This window comes from Lissotriton helveticus, chromosome 3_1, assembly GCF_964261635.1.
Source record: "Lissotriton helveticus chromosome 3_1, aLisHel1.1, whole genome shotgun sequence".
Lineage (NCBI taxonomy): Eukaryota > Metazoa > Chordata > Amphibia > Caudata > Salamandridae > Lissotriton > Lissotriton helveticus.
In genome coordinates, this window is record NC_136061.1 from 701,542,626 (window position 1) to 701,562,229 (window position 19,604).

A 19,604-nucleotide genomic window follows, 5' to 3' on the forward strand; every position below is an offset into this window, starting at 1 on the left:
GCTAGCTGATACCCTAGGACCGGCCTGGACAATCGGACACAGAGGAAAAGGAGTGTCAGAGGGTGCGGTAGTGAATAGGGCGAAAGGGAGGTGTCGGGCGGGCACAGGGTGTGATTCTCAGGGAAGAGCAGCGCAGATGGGGGGTGGTTTATTACCCATGCATAAGACAGAGAGCGGGGGTGACCACTGCCTGGGGGAGATGCTTGCGAGGGTGGGCAGCCATGCTAAGGATCGACAGCGTGCACAGAGTGGGTCTGGTCAAGGCATCTAAAATGACTGCCGTGCACGACAAAAGTGTGGCATTTGAAAAAAGGCAAGATGGCGCAGACAATGTTTTTCAACACTTCCTGATTTCCTTCGAATCGAACGTTAACAGACGTTGGGGCATATTACCAAAGTTAAGCGATATTCATCCCTAACGATGCTCAGCAACGATTTTTTTACTGCTAAGCATCGTCAGAAATTATCGCAGATAAACCTTGCTATTATCAAGGTTTATCGCAAATACGATAAAAAACGACCGCAATGCATTAATATCGCTGAAAACTCAGCGATATTCATGCATTACCGAGCTAATGCTCTTAGCCATGTTATCCACCTCCCATTGGATAACATGGCTAAGAACTGCTCAGGGCAGGTGCTAGCTTTTGGAGATATTCGCGCTTATCGCGAATATTTCCAAAAGTTGATAATAGGAGATAGCGATGTTAGCGACTGTTTCCAGTCGCTAACATCTTGGCATGCCCACTTTGCATGTCATTAGTGATAAATATCACTCACATGCAAAGTGGGGCCCAAGATGGTCGCTATCTCCTACTAGCCGTCGCTAACTGGTGTTAGCAACAGCTAGGTAATACAGATATAATTTTATCTCCGCGAAGCGGAGCGCTGTTACAGATATATATCTTGTTTTTGAACGTTAATTTCTCAAAATCCACTGAAGCACATATATTGAGACCTAGCAAAGGCACATCGAGCTACCAGTCCCTACAATTTTGCCAAGTTTCGTGCAAATCCATTCAGCCGTTCGATTATTATTATTATTTTTTTTTTTGCCCCGCGGGGCCCTTTTAAAACCTCCACATCAAACCTAAGAGGTCAAGGAGGATCTACTATGCCCCCTTATGGTCATTTGCCCCTTCGCTTTGGCCTCCTCTTGTCTCTCGATCCTACCGAGAGACAAGATGGCGGCCGCTACGGACTGTTTGCAATGTTTACAGACGCCGGAGAACCAATCAGCTTCGCAAACCTCCGTTACGCGAAGCGGAGCGCTGTTACAGATATATATCTTTTTTTGAACGTTAATTTCTCAAAATCCACTGGAGCACATATATTGAGACCTAGCAAAGGCACATCGGGCTACCAGTCCCTAATATTTTACCAAGTTTCGTGCAAATCCATTCAGCCGTTCGATTATTATTATTATTATTATTTTTTTTGCCCCGCGGGGCCCTTTTAAAACCTCCACATCAAACCTAGGGGGTCAGCGAGGATCTACAATGCCCCCTTATGGTCATTTGCCCCTTCGCTTTGGCCTCCTCTTGTCTCTCGATCCTACCGAGAGACAAGATGGCGGCCGCTACGGACTGTTTGGAATGTTCACAGAAGCCGGAGAACCAATCAGCTTCGCTTCACATGCGCTGCCCGGTCCGCTGTTACAGATATATATCTTTTTTTGAACGTTAATTTCTCAAAATCCACTGGTGCACATATATTGAGACCTAGCAAAGGCACATCGGGCTACCAGTCCCTACAATTTTGCCAAGTTTCGTGCAAATCCATTCAGCCGTTCGGGCTAAAAGTGAGGCCAACCGCCCTATGGAAAACTCAATGTTAAAAACACGTTTTGGGACCCCCCTTTTTTCTCGGCCCCCCCTTGACGAACCCCCCCCCCAAATTTTCAAGGGCTGCTCAGAAACAAAATGTGCCATTTTCCTGAAAATTTCAGCCAATTCCGTCCACAAACGCCAAAGTTATTAGACATAGGATTTTTTCTCTATGGGATTTTTGAAAATTCTAACTATATATACCTACTGGCGACCGCCAGTAGGTAATATATATATATATATATATATATATATATATATATATATATATATATATATATATATATATATATATATATATATATATTCCGAGTATTGTCGCTTTAGGCAAAAAAGAACAGTTCGCCAACAGTCTCCAGCAACAAAGAGTCTACCCAGAAGTGCTGGTGCAAAGGTGATTTTAATCTCGTGAAACCAGCGCTACCGCCATGACGCGTTTCGCCTCCAGGGAGGCTTGATCACATGACAAGCTGCACACAGTGAGCAGAGCATTTAAAGGGACAGTGCGATAAAATAAATCATAGGCATGGAAAAAATACTATGTAGTAGAACGCTGCGCTCGTGCAAGTATTCAAAGAATGCAAAAAAAATATAGCACTTAATTTTTTCAATGAGAATTGCACAGTCAATAAAATTATGTAGACCGATTTCATAGACAGGGGAGCATATTTACAGGGCAAAAACAAGGTGAAAAACACCAACCAAAGTATATACACGATAATTAATATTATCTATGTACAATATGGGTATTAACTCATTATCATGTTGTGCCCAATGGATTTTCCAAGAGTAAATAGCTCATTATATGAGTCAGCAGCGTTAATCCAAAGTCATATGACAATTAATATCAGAATAAAGCCCAAGTGGGCAAGTCACAATTAAAGGACTAACAGACAAGGAAAGTGCATAAAGTGATAGTGCAAATATAGCATTAAAGTGCAAACAATTTAGCTGAGAATTACCTAATGATAAAATCAGTACCAATATATTTACAAATAGGAAAAAATTCATCCATATATACAAATACAGACATTTTGAGACAACAGATCTAGAACAACGATTATCTCATTTATCCGGGCAGGTCTTATGGGCAAACTCCTAAATCTTATAGACCGGTGTAAAGATCCTCCCTGTCATTGAGACCATTGGGATTCTTGGTGTTGAGCTCCAAAATGTATCTCGTCTCGAGGAGGCGGAGTTTGGCCTCACGGTCACCTCCCCTCCTCGATGGCTCGACACAATCAATTAAAAAGAATTGGAGTTTATCATATATATGTATATATATGTCGCTCAGGGTTTCCACCTCTCTTTCAATGGAAACCACGCACTCCGGGGGTAATTCTTTAAGTAGGTTTTATTTAGTTTGCAACAGACGCGTTTCCGCGCTCCGCCTTCCTCAATGTTACAAACATTGTGGGATGGCGCCATGTTTTATCACTCGCATCCACGTGATTTACAAAGAAAACAAACAAGGGACTATAATCAGAACACCATATTGGATGAGTCTTCGTATTTGAGGTTACATTGTATCCACATTATCTGTTTTGAAACACATTGACTTATTTTCATAAATGCGTTAAACTTCGGATTATTATCTCCAGTTCACCAATTAGATGTGCTGGTCATAATTTTCACTAGATCTACGATAGTGTATACCAGCAGGAGAAGAGAGCGCGGATATATATATATATATATATATATTACCTACTGGCGGTCGCCAGTAGGTATATATAGTTAGGATTTTTTCTCTATGGGATTTTTGAAAATTCTATGTCTAATAACTTTGGCGTTTGTGGACGGAATTGGCTGAAATTTTCAGGAAAATGGCACATTTTGTTTCTGAGCAGCCCTTGAAAATTTGGGGGGGATTCGTCAAGGGGGGGCCGAGAAAAAAGGGGGGTCCCAAAACGTGTTTTTAACATTGAGTTTTCCATAGGGCGGTTGGCCTCACTTTTAGCCCGAACGGCTGAATGGATTTGCACGAAACTTGGCAAAATTGTAGGGACTGGTAGCCCGATGTGCCTTTGCTAGGTCTCAATATATGTGCTCCAGTGGATTTTGAGAAATTAACATTCAAAAAAAGATATATATCTGTAACAGCGGACCGGGCAGCGCTCCGGTTCGCGGACTTTTCGCGGTACGGAGCTTTGTGAAGCGAAGCTGATTGGTTCTCCGGCGTCTGTGAACATTCCAAACAGTCCGTAGCGGCCGCCATCTTGTCTCTCGGTAGGATCGAGAGACAAGAGGAGGCCAAAGCGAAGGGGCAAATGACCATAAGGGGGCATAGTAGATCCTCGCTGACCCCCTAGGTTTGATGTGGAGGTTTTAAAAGGGTCCCGCGGGGCAAAAAAAAAAAAATAATAATAATAATCGAACGGCTGAATGGATTTGCACGAAACTTGGTAAAATATTAGGGACTGGTAGCCCGATGTGCCTTTGCTAGGTCTCAATATATGTGCTCCAGTGGATTTTGAGAAATTAACGTTCAAAAAAAGATATATATCTGTAACAGCGCTCCGCTTCGCGTAACGGAGGTTTGCGAAGCTGATTGGTTCTCCGGCGTCTGTAAACATTGCAAACAGTCCGTAGCGGCCGCCATCTTGTCTCTCGGTAGGATCGAGAGACAAGAGGAGGCCAAAGCGAAGGGGCAAATGACCATAAGGGGGCATAGTAGATCCTCCTTGACCTCTTAGGTTTGATGTGGAGGTTTTAAAAGGGCCCCGCGGGGCAAAAAAAAAAATAATAATAATAATCGAACGGCTGAATGGATTTGCACGAAACTTGGCAAAATTGTAGGGACTGGTAGCTCGATGTGCCTTTGCTAGGTCTCAATATATGTGCTTCAGTGGATTTTGAGAAATTAACGTTCAAAAACAAGATATATATCTGTAACAGCGCTCCGCTTCGCGGAGATAAAATTATATCTGTATTACCTAGCTGTTGCTAACACCAGTTAGCGACGGCTAGTAGGAGATAGCGACCATCTTGGGCCCCACTTTGCATGTGAGTGATATTTATCACTAATGACATGCAAAGTGGGCATGCCAAGATGTTAGCGACTGGAAACAGTCGCTAACATCGCTATCTCCTATTATCAACTTTTGGAAATATTCGCGATAAGCGCGAATATCTCCAAAAGCTAGCACCTGCCCTGAGCAGTTCTTAGCCATGTTATCCAATGGGAGGTGGATAACATGGCTAAGAGCATTAGCTCGGTAATGCATGAATATCGCTGAGTTTTCAGCGATATTAATGCATTGCGGTCGTTTTTTATCGTATTTGCGATAAACCTTGATAATAGCAAGGTTTATCTGCGATAATTTCTGACGATGCTTAGCGGTGAAAAAATCGTTGCTAAGCATCGTTAGGGATAAATATCGCTTAACTTTGGTAATATGCCCCAACGTCTGTTAACGTTCGATTCGAAGGAAATCAGGAAGTGTTGAAAAACATTGTCTGCGCCATCTTGTCTTTTTTCAAATGCCACACTTTTGTCGTGCACGGCAGTCATTTTAGATGCCTTGACCAGACCCACTCTGTGCACGCTGTCGATCCTTAGCATGGCTCCCCACCCTCGCAAGCATCTCCCCCAGGCAGTGGTCACCCCCGCTCTCTGTCTTATGCATGGGTAATAAACCTCCCCCCATCTGCGCTGCTCTTCCCTGAGAATCACACCCTGTGCCCGCCCGACACCTCCCTTTCGCCCTATTCACTACCGCACCCTCTGACACTCCTTTTCCTCTGTGTCCGATTGTCCAGGCCGGTCCTAGGGTATCAGCTAGCCCTGCAGATGTAGTTTATGGCCCCAGCTGTAAAGAATCACCCCTCTTCAAAGGAGTTATAGTAGATCAAGGCCCACACTCGATGAGATCCGTCACAGCAGACGCGTTCCTATTATCTGAAAACCATCCTGTATTGTGATTGGGGAGGGGAACGAGCCTGAAGCGGAAGATTCCAGGGATGACTCTTTGTACATCAAAGTTTTTACAATTATGTGTCACATTAAAAATATATAGCACTCCGACAAAGTAGTAAGATTATAAAACTTTAATAACTTATAAATATATACAAGAAAACAAAAACAGTAATAACATATAAACATTTTTAGGGAAAAACAACGAAGTAGCGGTCGGCTGTGCGAATAGTCCAAACGCAGCACAACGTCCAGATTTCTGGCGTGGGGCGTCACGGGGGGTGGGTCATCAGTAGCAAACTGTTGTGCGAATAGTTCCAAGGCAGCAGAACGATGGCACCAAGGTGATGTCCAGTAAGTTGCCGCACTGGTTTTGGTATCCTACAATGCTGCTCCGAATAACGGCGTGGGGCGCCCCGGGGGAGGCGGCGTGAACGGGCCTCTCCAGGTGGAGTCTCATCTGTTGTAGTGGGGCGCCCCTTTACCGTTTCAATTGCCATTCCGTCCGTTTTTGGTCCACTGTGTCAAAAGCCGCAATTCAGCTGAGTTGCGCCCACTCTTGCGGTGCAGCGATAGGCGGCTGTCACAGGACTCTCAAAATGGCGGCAGGCTGTTTCCTTTTTGGGCCTGGTCCACTGAAATGGCCCTGGGACACCTTGGAAATCGGACGCTTGTCTGCTAGGTCTTGGACCCCATTCTCGAAAGCGTCCCCTCCGCCTTGAGGATTCATCAAAAGTTTTGGGGGCCCCCGACTCCTGTAGGCTTCTGGTGGGGAGCGGCTGCCATGATTGCTCGCGGAATGACCACGACGGAGCTACGAGATGGTGGTGCTCTCATGCTGATGCCAGCTTCAGTCTGAAACATCCAGAAACAAGGTGGGGCTTTCATCGTTTGGGAAAAAAAAAAGTTTTCATCCAATGAAAAGTGTTGTTTTTAGGTCATATGATCAAGCCTTCCATCATTAGGAAACCAAAAGTAAAATGAACCAATGAAAAGTTTTATAAACAAGTCACATGACCTGTTATGCGGCACAGGGTATAAAATGCGGAGAAAATACGTTGGCACGTGAGGCGGCGTCAGTAGCGGACCGATGTGCGAATAGGCCGAAGGCAACACAACGCGCCAAGATCCGGATGGCACCGAGGTGGTGTCCAGCAAGTTGCAGCACTGGTGTGGCCATCCTACAATGCTGAAAGTCGGCGTGGGGCGCCCCGTTGGCCTGTGAGTTTGCGTCAGTAGCGGACCGATGTGCGAATAGGCCGAAGGCAGCACAACGCGCCAAGATCCGGATGTCACCGTGGTGGTTTCATAGTTGAGAGGCACTTCATCTGCAGTGGGGCGCCGAGATCCGGATGGCACCGAGGTGATGTCTAGCAAGTTGCTGTACTGGTGTGGTCATCCTACAATGCTGAAACTCGGCGTGGGGCGCCCCATTAGCCTGTGAGATGGCGTCAGTAGCGGACCGATGTGCGAATGGGGCCAAAGGCAGCGCAACAATGTTTTCTGAATAGAAGACACCACAAGGCGCTGAGATTCGGTTACCACCGAGGTGATGTGTAGCAAGTTGCCGCACTGGTGTGGCCATCCTACAATACTGCTCCGAATAACGGCGTGGGGTGCCCGAAGGGGGGGGGGGGCGGCGTGAACGGGCCTTCCTAGGTGGAGGCTCGTCTGCTGTAGTGGGGCGCCCCTTTACCGTTTCAGTTGCCATTCAGCTGAGTTTCGGCTGCTCTTGATACTACAGCGACAGGCGGCTGCAACAGGACTCTCAAAATGGCGGCCTGTTCTTTGGATTTGGGCCTGGTCCACTAAAATGGCCCTGGGACACCTTAGAACTCGCTCGATTTTTTTTTCCTTTCCTGTACATGCAAAAAAAGGTAAATGCCCGGTACGTTACACGCTTCATCTGCCACGATGAACTCTCCAGAGATACCGAAAAAAAATATAGTTATGGTAACTATACCATGCATCGTCATATGGAGAGGTGGCACCAATTAATTATAGTGCTGCATAAAAGAGAGATTTGGAGGAGAACCCCTGACCTGCTAGTACATTCATCAAAGAAGTGGCACTGACAGCATCAGAGGCAAGGGAAACGTTCCCAAATATTTAGAAGAACTTTGGAAAGATTAAAATGACATGTTTAGATTGTGGCAAATTAATTTCATGTGGACAGATGAGTGTTACTCTAATAAATACAGAATATGAACATCATCATAGTCGATGGTTGGTAGAGACATTTTGACTATATCCTGGACCTGCCCGTCCTCGCCCAAAATGGCGCCGGAATAAATGGGACTCGTAACTCCTTGTTGTGTACTGGTTGCAGAACCTTGAAATCACGAGATACGTATGCAGTTTTGAAGCACATGGCGGGCGGGGACGAGAATTGATTGAATATTTCGACATCCCTATTGATATTAAGTTCTGATGTGTTATTGATTACTGTACTATTGAAAGTTCGAATTAACGTCACCCATGGTACTTGCCCGCAAATGTATATCTAGATAATTTTATTGTAACTGGCCCTGTCGTATTTTAATTATAAAATGTACGTCCACCGATTCCGTAACTGTTAGACACCTTAGTTCTTGCAACCTAATGGCCCGCCCGTTACGTTCCTCTACAGTGTAAATGTCTACTCATCATATACGATTACAGTTTGCTCCGTGGCCGGCCCACGTGGTTATAGGCTCGTATTTGTATAATGAAATTTTCACAATAAAGGTTTTTAAAAGAAAACATGGTAGTAGTATATATATTGGTAAAGTTTTTAATAATAGTCACTGTTTTAGAATCATTAAAAGGCAAGTGAAATAAAGCAGACCAATTACATGAAGGGTAAAAGGTATAATACGAAGGAACGCAGTAAAGATAAATGGTCAAGGGCTGTTGTGTTTTCTATTCCTGCAACATAAAGTGATCGATAAGAATCTCATATTCAGGCGTATCGGCGACTAAGACAGCAGGTCGACCCTCTTTTGCTCAACGGCTCCGTCATGGGACGAAGAAACGCTCTTTTTCTCGAAAAAAGAATATATTTTACTTGCAGGACAGTTGTAAATTTTCCGGGAAAGTACATTAGCCTGGAACATTATAACATATATTTAAGAAAAAATAATGTTCGGAAGTAATAAAAAGCGTAATTTTTAGGTCATATGACCAAGCCTTTCATCATTAGAATAAGAAAAGTAAAATGAACCAATGAAAAGTTTTATTAACAAGTCACATGACTTGTTATGCTTACGTTACGCGCTGCGCGCCCCGGATGACTTCCGGATGCGCTAACGCGGCGCGTCATATGACGCATTACGCGACAACGCAGGTCCAGAATATAGTCAAAATGTCTCCACCAACCAGCGGTCGGAACACAACCCCTTTCAGCAGGCTAAATAGTTCTGTTAAATGACAACAGAAGGGACAGGCAACAAGAACCATCAGTCAAAGAGGGGAGGGCTAGTTCTTCTCTACCGGGTTACATTGGGGCGCTACCGGAACTGATCGAATTGGTAGTCTACAGTGTTTCTGGATGTTTCAGACTGAAGCTGGGGTTAGCATGAGAGCAGCACCATTTCGTAGCTCCGTCGTGGCCATTCCGCAACCAATCATGGCAGCCACTCTTTATCGTTATTTTGGGCGGGGTGGGTGGTGGAGCCGAGCTGTTTTGCAGCCATCATTGTGTGGAGTTCAGTTCATTTCACTAGTTTTGTATTTGTCATGAGGGGTTGTTCCTAATGTTTCTATTTTAGCGAGGTCAAAAAGAGATCCCATTAGTGGCCTACTGATTTTGCTTGATTCCTTTTCTTTTTACACGATTTTTCGTTATCTGCAAAGACTAAACAGAGTATTGCGACTCTGTGTTTGTTTGTAAATAGAGAATGAACCAAAGAGAACCAATTCTAAAACAGTAAATACTTGGATAACAATCAATCAAATGGAGAGAGAAGCAGGCACGACGTATTACAACGGGGGCAAAGGCCTGCGTTAACTACCCTTCACTATGTGCAAAGAGAGAGTACTCCTAATAGAAATGAGGGGGGGGGGGCACCATTCAAAGCAGATCAGTGTGCATAAACACGAAAATGTTTTCACTTACCACGTACTTGACATTCGACAGCTTATGATATTTGCTATTAAAAAACCATTGAAATTCACTGAAAAAACCATAGGTTATAGACCATATATAGTTAGGAATTAGCATTTACAAAACCTTGAAAATTCACTGAAAAAAACATAGGTTATAGACCATATATAGTTAGGAATTAGCATTTAAAAAACCTTATTTTACTCACACAAAACCATTGAAATTCCATATATAGTTAGTTGCACTAACTATATATCGCGCACCCGCAATCCACTGCTGATGATGTCACATATTACATCATTCATGACATGGTCAGTGACATCACTGATGACATCACTGATGACATCTCAAATGACATCACTGATGACATCACTGATGACATCTCATTTGACATCAATGACCACATCACTGATGATATCATTCATGTGACAATACAATGCATCTCCTCACATTTTAATATAACCTCTGTTTCACCCAGTGTTAAATACAGAGTATAATTTTTGAAACCATTGACACACCAATACTAGTTACTACATATGTACTCACTGATTCCTACGTCTACACACACATTCACTCATTCACCCATACAATCATTCATACATACAATCACTCATCTTTACAACACTATCATATGCACTCATACACCTATACAGACACTCACACTCTGCCACTCATCCATGGAGTTACTCACACACCTAGTCAGTCCTGTAAAGAATCAATCACACTTCCATTTTCTTGTCTATACAGTTAAACATAGAGCACCTTACATTTTCAAACATATACTAACACATACTTACCTTGTTATACAATCATTGATATAAGTACACATTGATCTGCACAGAGTCACACACCTCCCAGCCAGCCACACACACGCTCAGTCTCCCATACAAATACTTGGACAATCAATCAGTAACCCATATAGTTAATCATATAGCTACTGATCAACACATGCAGCAGTTTACAGAACAACAGACATAATGATGCACAAATTAAGACACTTTAGTCACTAACCCATGCACTCAGTGAGACACATTTAATCACTCACTCATACATTCAGTCATGCACCTACTAAATCCTTTGTCCAGACACTTATACTTCCACTCATTCTTCAATATGTAAGACACATTTTAACTTTACAGAAACATAGTCACTGGATGTTGTCATCAGTGATGTCATCAGTGATGTCATTTGAGATGTCATCAGTGATGTCACTTACCATGTCATGAATGATGTAATATGTGACATCATCAGCAGTGGATTGCGGGTGCGCGATATATAGTTAGTGCAACTAACTATATATGGAATTTCAATGGTTTTGTGTGTGTAAAATAAGGTTTTTTAAATGCTAATTCCTAACTATATATGGTCTATAACCTATGGTTTTTTCAGTGAATTTTCAAGGTTTTGTAAATGCTAATTCCTAACTATATATGGTCTATAACCTATGGTTTTTTCAGTGAATATATATATATATATATATATATATATATATATATATATATATATATATATATTTGAGGGTCTTTCTACTTTTGAAAGAAAAGGAGTCGCACACTCTGCACGATGCTTTCAGGCCTTTATTTCAAGGAGTGTTGGGGCGCACCTGACGCGTTTCGTTTGACACTGCAAACTTCCTCAGAGGTAAAATCCCCGATGATTGAGCACTGTTCGTGGGCCATTCGTGATCTGATTTAAAAGCAAGTCCGGCCCTCTAGTGGACAGCCAGGTTGTTGGGTAGGTGCGGCATGCTGGTCATTGTGGTCCACGTATTCAGTACTCCTGACGGCCTGATGATGGATGTTTGCCTCTTTTGTCACTGTCTCGCTGAGAAAGTAGATTCCCAGTCGTGCAGTTCCTTGCAGTTGGACATTACCACAAACTGCATTTGGATCCATACCCGGCTCTGGTGTCTGGCGGCAGCCATTATCCCCTTGTAAGTTCGTTTGACCGAGTAATGAGTTTTCGGTCCGTGTTGCGGGGAAACGTGGCACTCTTGCTGGTGGTGCGTCCTCCTGCGACCGGACCAATCGCTGAATATGTTTGAGGGTCTTTCTACTTTTGAAAGAAAAGGAGTCGCACACTCTGCACGATGCTTTCAGGCATTTATTGCAAGGAGTGCTGGGGCGCACCTGACGCGTTTTGTTTGACACTGCAAACTTCCTCAGAGGTAAAATCCCCGATGATTGAGCACTGTTCGTGGGCCATTCCTGATCTGATTTAAAAGCAAGTCCGGCCCTCTAGTGGACAGCCAGGTTGTTGGGTAGGTGCGGCATGCTGGTCATTGTGGTCCACGTATTCAGTACTCCTGATATATATATATATATATATTTATTTATTTCAACAATGGGCTCTTTCTGATCTCCTGTGGGCAGGTGGTGCGCTATGCCGGTGGAGCACGCTGGACTCAATGATTATTAGCAAAACCAAAGTAAAGTGCACACTCGGGGAATATGCTTGGCGTTTGTTATACTAAAGAGGCTAGATCCTTGCAGCCCACCTCTTGAACCCATTGGAGGATCTTTCCCAACCACACGGTGAAAGCACCCACTACTGCCGCCTTCATTTAATTCTTTAGCATTAACTTTTATGGTTATTCGCCTTCTTAGGGCTCCCACCGCTACACCTTAACTGTCACGTTAGGTGTGCACACTGGTTGTTCATACTCAAGACACCATCAGATGTCCACACTTTCTTTTGATCCCTATGAGACCCCACCTTATATGGGGGGTCGAAACATCGTCGACAGATACAAATGAATCAGCTAATCGGTCTCTTTGATTCATACAAGGTCTTGTTTCATTGACTAATAATTTTCCAGTGTGGTGATTTTGTTTATTGGAAACGTGCATTTTTTTTGTGCAATGTCTGTATAATTGTTATGTCTTGTATTGTTTTTCTTTGCGTTTTGTTCTTTTGTTCACATGGGAAACGGATCACATCATGTTTTGTATTCATGAAAAGACAGTAATTTTCAAATACAATGAATGACTTTTTTTCCTTAGTATTGCCATCCTTGAACAGTATTATTTTACTCTGCCATTGTGATTGTCTGTATATCGTTTATCCATACACATCTCCAATGAGAACTGCTGTTCTTCTGTTGGAGTTTAATATCCTAGTTTTCTTGTTGAGTAGGGTTACCCTTGTTTTTTTTATTACTCCTATGGAGTTCAGCTAGTATGCTTAGGATACTCTGTAGCCAGGAGATTGATGAAGAAGCTCCTTAGTTAGATCTGCGGCTGATTTATCCCTGACTCCCTTCCTATATATGCAGTGTGTGGCAAAGTATCCATGATGACACCCTGATTTCAGGTATCCATCAATGGACACCTATATAAACATTGTGTTGAAGAAAAGGCCATGTGTTATTGATACACTGTGATTTTATTTCTTATTGAGGTACCCTTTACGTTGAGTGTGCGAACAGCACCAACAAGGGGTTACTATTGTGTCCTCCAGCTACATGAATTTTATAACCTATTGACGAGAAAGTTGGATTGTCACTGTGATAAATCTTATCTTGATCAGGCATACTTGGGATGTTACGCACTGGTAAGCCAGTGAGCATCTCATGTGTTCTTATTTTTGCCTCTTTCAGGATGTACTGTTGGTCATTTACTGACCACATACGATATATTTTGAATAGCTCAGCAATTGAAGCTTTGGTCTATTTCATACATGACCTAGATGCTGCGAGTGTAAAATTAATCATCTCTGGATAAAAGGTCTCTGGAGGTGTATTACGGTGGTTAGCTTTTTCACTGTGGGCATTATATTGGCATACAAAATGTACATCACGCGTGGACAGGTGAGGTCTCAATAGTCCTTTATCTCTTCCCTTCTATTTGTCACGTCTCCCACCATGGTTGACCTACTAGATATAGTAGTCTTATCACAAGGCTTTCTAATCTTTCTGTTTCTCACGAATTAGCGAGGCTTGTCTAAAGTGCTCATAATAAAGTTTTTTCCCTAGCCTTGCTCCATTTAAATTGTGGTGGTGACCCATTTATTTCTATTTTTAATAGAGATTCCCCCGCTTGTCAAATTGGGTGAATAAAAAAATACCCAATACAGGATGATTTACTTCCTAGTACCTGCAAATAGGACCAGAAGGTATTTCTAAAAAAAGAATCTGATTGCCTCACACACCCCCTGGGTGTCCTGCTTCGTCATTGGCCAGACTTAGCTCGCCAGAGAATACTCTAGTGGCGGGCGGGCCTCATCGTGAGTTGAGGGACTGCTCATGGATGATCCGACCCATAAGAACATCAGCTTCGCTAAGAAAGCCTCAAATGTCAGATTGTTTTTTTAAACATCCCTACACCACCCCATAATAAAGGCACAGTTCTGTTAGGGTAGGTGTACGATTTTTTAGGTACCTGGAGCCTCATTCCCTGGATCATCCCTGACCAGCCCCTCAACGCAAGACAAGGACCTTCCCACTTCTTTGGCAAGCACAGGATGGCCAATGATGGCAGGACACCCACGGGGGTGTTAGGCCTTCCCGTATTTTTGGGAAATACTTTCCGGTCCTATTTGCTGGTACTGGGATGCAAATCATCCTGTATTTGGTAAATTACTCACTAATGAGGATGCCCGACTTGAGAGTTAAATGTAGGGGGACATTTGTTGTTTGTGTGTTTGATATGGAAAGGCAGAGTCCAAATGTGTAACCTCTATAAACTATCCCTCTCATTCTCCCAGCCCTTTATATGTTAAGGACATTGCGTTTGACAATGAGATAAAAACACAGAAGAGAATCAGGTTCTGAAGGACGCTTAAAGCCTATGTGTTCCACCAAAACATGCGTTGACCAATTTTCCTAACATGCCCAGTTCATGATCCACCAATGGAAGGCTAAAGAAAAATGGTCCTCTTGCTTGCTTTGTTTTGTTCTGGGAGTTTGTATAATTTGTGCATAATAAATGCTTGGGAGTGTGGTATGAGTCATATATTTTGATTGGTGGGTGGGGTCAATAATTATTACATTGTTGGATGTTGTATAGTTGTGATTTATGTATTTAATGGAGTACTATCTGTAAATCCCTGCATCAGTTTTAAGTGCATATTTAAGAGAAAATCTGTGTGAAAATGACAGCAAGAAAAACTGTTTCATTAATAAAATATGTAAAAAGAAACAGATCTGTAAATTAATCTTTTTGGGGTCTTTTCAGCATTAGATTAAGTCCATTGATGAATGTCGATAGGTGAAGCGGGAAGAGTTATTATTGATTGCCATTTATTTCATTGTTATGCCCGGCTCCTGCCTGCTCATTGACAGGAATACACAGATAGCACCTGCTTCTATAAATCCAATAGTCTGTGCTTAAGGTGTGAAGCAGTCATTGTTAGACAGCAATCCTCCATGTCAAACTGTTGCCAAGATACAGGTATCCTAATCTAAAGCAGGAGGAGATTTCCTCAATGAATATTTATTAGATACATTTACGTTACGGCCTCACTACGATGTGACCTATGGTCGGAGGCTTTCCGAGCCACATCGTAGGTTTCACTTCTGACCTCTATTATACAATGCAGGCGGTCGAAAGTGAAATCGGCCGGTCTGGATAGCAATGGGCTCAAGGAGCCTGTCGGAGGCCTCACCTTAATCCCTAAGAACGGCGTTTCCACCGTCGTGATTACAATGTCTGTTTCCAACAGGCTTTCCATGTCAGGCTTTTCAACATGGAAAGTTTGTTGGAAAGCGTCTTTGTAGGCCTAGCAGGGCCCCCTTCTCCCTGCATCCTCTGGTTGGGGGCCACCGTGTGCAGTGTGTGCCATACGGTGCAGAGATTAACAGAAACTCCCATTTCTGTATGGAGCATGTGCTATGGCTGGTTTACGAAATAGAGCAACCTCTTATCTGACCTATCTGGTTTGAAAAATGGCAATAACTCTAATCACAATATTCGCTATACAGCACAGATACACAAGAGAAAAATAGCTTTCATTTGCATTGAATTTATTTATCAAAAACAAGTTTTTTGTATATTTAGTTTTATTTATATGTATATTTTTACACTTTCTTTATTAAAAAAATTCATTGATAAGCACATTACATAGAAAATATTCACAAAATTGTTTCATAAAGGAGGAAAAACATTTCTTCATTTTTCTGTGCATAAATTTATATTTTGATAACCCCCAAAGCGAAAAGAAAAGAAAAAATTGTTAACGTCTATCATTCATCCATTCTCACCTTTCAACCCTCTCATACATACCAACTATCATTCTATACAGACAAATTCACACAAAAAACACTTCTGAGTGAGAATCCTACTACAATAGTTCTATTTGCCTTATTTCTTCTACGTTTTCTTGACGTAATTCTTAGGTGGATTTCACAGATGTGCAGAGCAGCTACAAAAACGGTTACTATTGCGAGGGTATCCCAGAAGACTGGTTCGTCAGTCTCTGAAAAGAGCAAAATACTACAACAGAGATGCACTCATTAGCAATACCTCTAAGGAAACCTGAGATAAATTGGTATGCGTGGTATGCGTGGTGGACCATTCCGGTATCAACTATAAAATCAAGCAGATACTGGACGATCCTCACTGTAAATGAAGGGGAAGATACTATGCAGAAGCCCATGGTGGCATTTAGGAGAAACCCCAACCTAAGAGATAAACTGGTACACAGCAGATTTAAGCCTCAGGCAGAGTCTAGACAAACCACAATAGATGGCTTACCACCTCCGACAGGTAACCACAGATGTGGAAACTGCCACGCCTTTGAATTTGCTATCACTACTCAGACATGGTCATATGTAGACAAATAAGGTATTATTAGACACATAGCAAACTGTAAAAACTCAAATGTTATTTACCTGATACTATACCCATGTGGACTAGGATACATTGGGGAAACTTCAAGAGAGTTCCAAGTTAGATTCTCGAAACAAAAATCTGCAATAAAAATAAACAAACAACAAGCACCACTAGTCAACCATTTCTATAACCAACATCACACAGAAAATGATATGAAGTGGCTGATTTTAGAACGTTCCAAAGTGACCCCAGGCAGTGATCCTACAAAAACAAATAGAAAACGACTGGATTTTCTCTCTGGACACGGTCCGGAAAGGATTAAATGAAGAAATAGTTTGGGTAGTCACAACTTGAAATACAGGCAAGTATTTGTTGCTCCTCTGTTTCCTAGTTGACTGGTCTCCTTGTGAATCTCACCTTTAGACTTTAAAACTCACACCAATCTTTGCTAGGTCGCTCACCAATTGCTGTTGTTGAGGACACGGGATGGGTATGGTTTCTTACCCCGTGCTTGTTAGGAGCACAACATCATATCCAGACATACTCCTAAGAGCTAGGAGACCAACGACTGGTCTAATAATTTTTGTATATTGCTCTTTGAATTAAAAAAGATTTTTTTTGTCAGAACAATAGCACTGTCCTGATAAAAACTCATTCTCTTCATAGTATGTTCCGTATTTACAACTTGAGGATAAGCGTGAATGAAGTTAACTGATGATTTAGTACAAACATCTTTGAGCCTTTTCTCTAAGACTACATCCATATGAGTCTATATATTCTGACCTTAGATATAACTCTATGGTCTTTTGAGCAATAAAGGATACCATTGCTGTGCCAATAAATCATCCCTTATAAACTGTGGCATAATCTTGCCACTTTCTTATCAGTTAGAATGCTTATTTAAATATGTTTCCTTATTGTCATAGTGTTAGAAACATATGCTGTACCAATAAATCACCTTTATAAACTGTGACATAATCTCGCCACCTTTTTATTAGTTAGAATGTTTTTTTAATATGTTTCCTTAATGTCATAGCTTTAGAAACAATTACTGCAGGTAGATCGTAGTTTTGCTCTAAGATGGCGACTATACTAACGCAGGTAGTCTGTCCATCTCAAAAAACGCATATCGCGGTATTTCGCATGTCAATAGACGCTCCAGCTATCGACTTATTTGCAATTCCATTAAGTTGAATTTTTGGGTTTCCTATTTATTTAAACCCTACTAAGTACAATGCTAAAACGGCAGGGTCTTTCCGAAAACGGCACCATCCGCGTATTAACATTATACCGACCCAAAAGTAATAACATCATAGGCTGTTACCAATAGCACAACCTTCTCCAAGATGGCGCCCATTCACATATCACTCGTGCCTCGCTTGTCATAATATCGCGGCTACACCTTCTCTATTGCGAAAGTTGCCTAGAAAACATGCCTGCCACATTTGCACCGTCTCTGGCAGAGCAGTCCCGGATGACAACAGACGTTTTTGGAAGCCGCAGACTCGGGTAAGACACGTTCCCCCGCACCCTCTTTTTAGTACTTGCTCCCTCTAGGATAGGAGACTTGGTTTTCCACCCATGGACAAAAACATTATACTGCAAGCATATACATAAAAAGTAAGAGAAGAGGCTTTATTATTACCCCATACCCCGCGCTGTACCAACCGCATAGTCAGTACCACTGTTGGGTGCTCCTCGCGGACATAAGCCGAAGCCTTTAGCAGCAACAGACTTTGTTTCATATACCACACATAACCTTCAACATGGATATTCCTACGGTAGGAACAAACCATACGAGGAACACCATATAATAATACCTGATGTGGATAATTTGTTTGAAAGTTTGCCGACTCCTATCGACACTCCCACCTCTATCGCGGCACTAAATCGATTAGTCGATCTGCCGCAGCGATGTGAATTATGGATAGCAGCGGAGGCGTTAAGCAATAACAGAGCATTTTTTAGACATCGCCAATGCATAGCATTATATCTGTGAATAGAATAATCCATATGAGGCACGGTTTTTTAATACAATGCATCATTCCAATAATTTCTTGGAAATCTGTTGACTCTTATTCATATTCAGACCTTTGTGGTTGGTTGAGGAATAAGAATAAATCTTTTAATAACGATTGACCCTATGTTCTACCAGATTTTGTCTTCTGTTTAAGCTCCTAAGAACATATGCCTTCCAAACAGGTGTGAGTGCCCGAAAACAAGATTTTAGTCTTACTAAACAGGATGTGCTATTTTAAGCAGTCGCACAATACTATTGCATTTTGCTTTCCTTTCTTATTTGTATTATATACCGATTTACGAATACCCCTTTCAATTGTATGTTTTTTGTGTATACAGATTGGCTCTTCCTGAATAAAAATTGCAAAAATTTCTAAATAGGCAAAGATGAATATCCTTAAAGGACTTTGAAATAATATAAAATCTTGATTTTATATTTAGGTAAGATTCCTTTAAAAGCCATAGCTCTCTAAAGGCCCACTAGTATGTATAACACCTTAAATGACTAGACATTTCCTATATTATAGGTTGCAGCTGAAAGCTACAACATCTTTTAATATCGGGACAATCATTGCTGTTTGAAACATCTTTAATTTAAGATCTCAAGTATCATAAAATTGCATAGAGGATCCTAACTTCTATCCAATTGTGTAAGTAGGATGCCTACAATAAGAAATCTCCCCACAATCAATATCAAAGGTTAAAATAGAAATTAATATGTACAAATCTCTCTCTTTGTAGCTACTGCTCCAAATTTTAGTGTGGACATCTCCATACTCTGGAAAACAAAAACACGCCTTCTGCCTACTGTTTAAGACATGTAAGTTCAAGTTTGTTTTTAAATGTTACCCTAATCTCTGGTGAAGGCAAGTCTAAACACAATGTATCCTTTTTTCACCTATGGGTTGTATCTGCATGTAAACTGCCTTAAACTTAGGTGTTCTTCTTTTTCAACTTCTTCTTACTCCGAATCACATCACCCTTTCTTTCCA

General features: G+C 41.9%; 1 protein-coding gene across 5 annotated transcripts in view; it reads left to right on the forward strand.

The window, feature by feature from the left end:
* ELP4 (elongator acetyltransferase complex subunit 4) overlaps positions 1 to 19,604 on the forward strand; it is a 1,619,784-nt gene that overhangs the window by 1,343,612 nt on the left and 256,568 nt on the right. For 2 of the 5 annotated variants that reach the window (XM_078680833.1, XM_078680834.1), the window contains exon 10: positions 19,354 to 19,432. The exons of the other annotated variants lie outside the window; for them this stretch is intronic. In XM_078680833.1, coding sequence (XP_078536959.1) covers positions 19,354 to 19,432 — 79 coding nt within the window. The remainder of the gene's footprint in view (positions 1 to 19,353; positions 19,433 to 19,604) is intronic. 5 annotated transcript variants of the gene reach the window in all.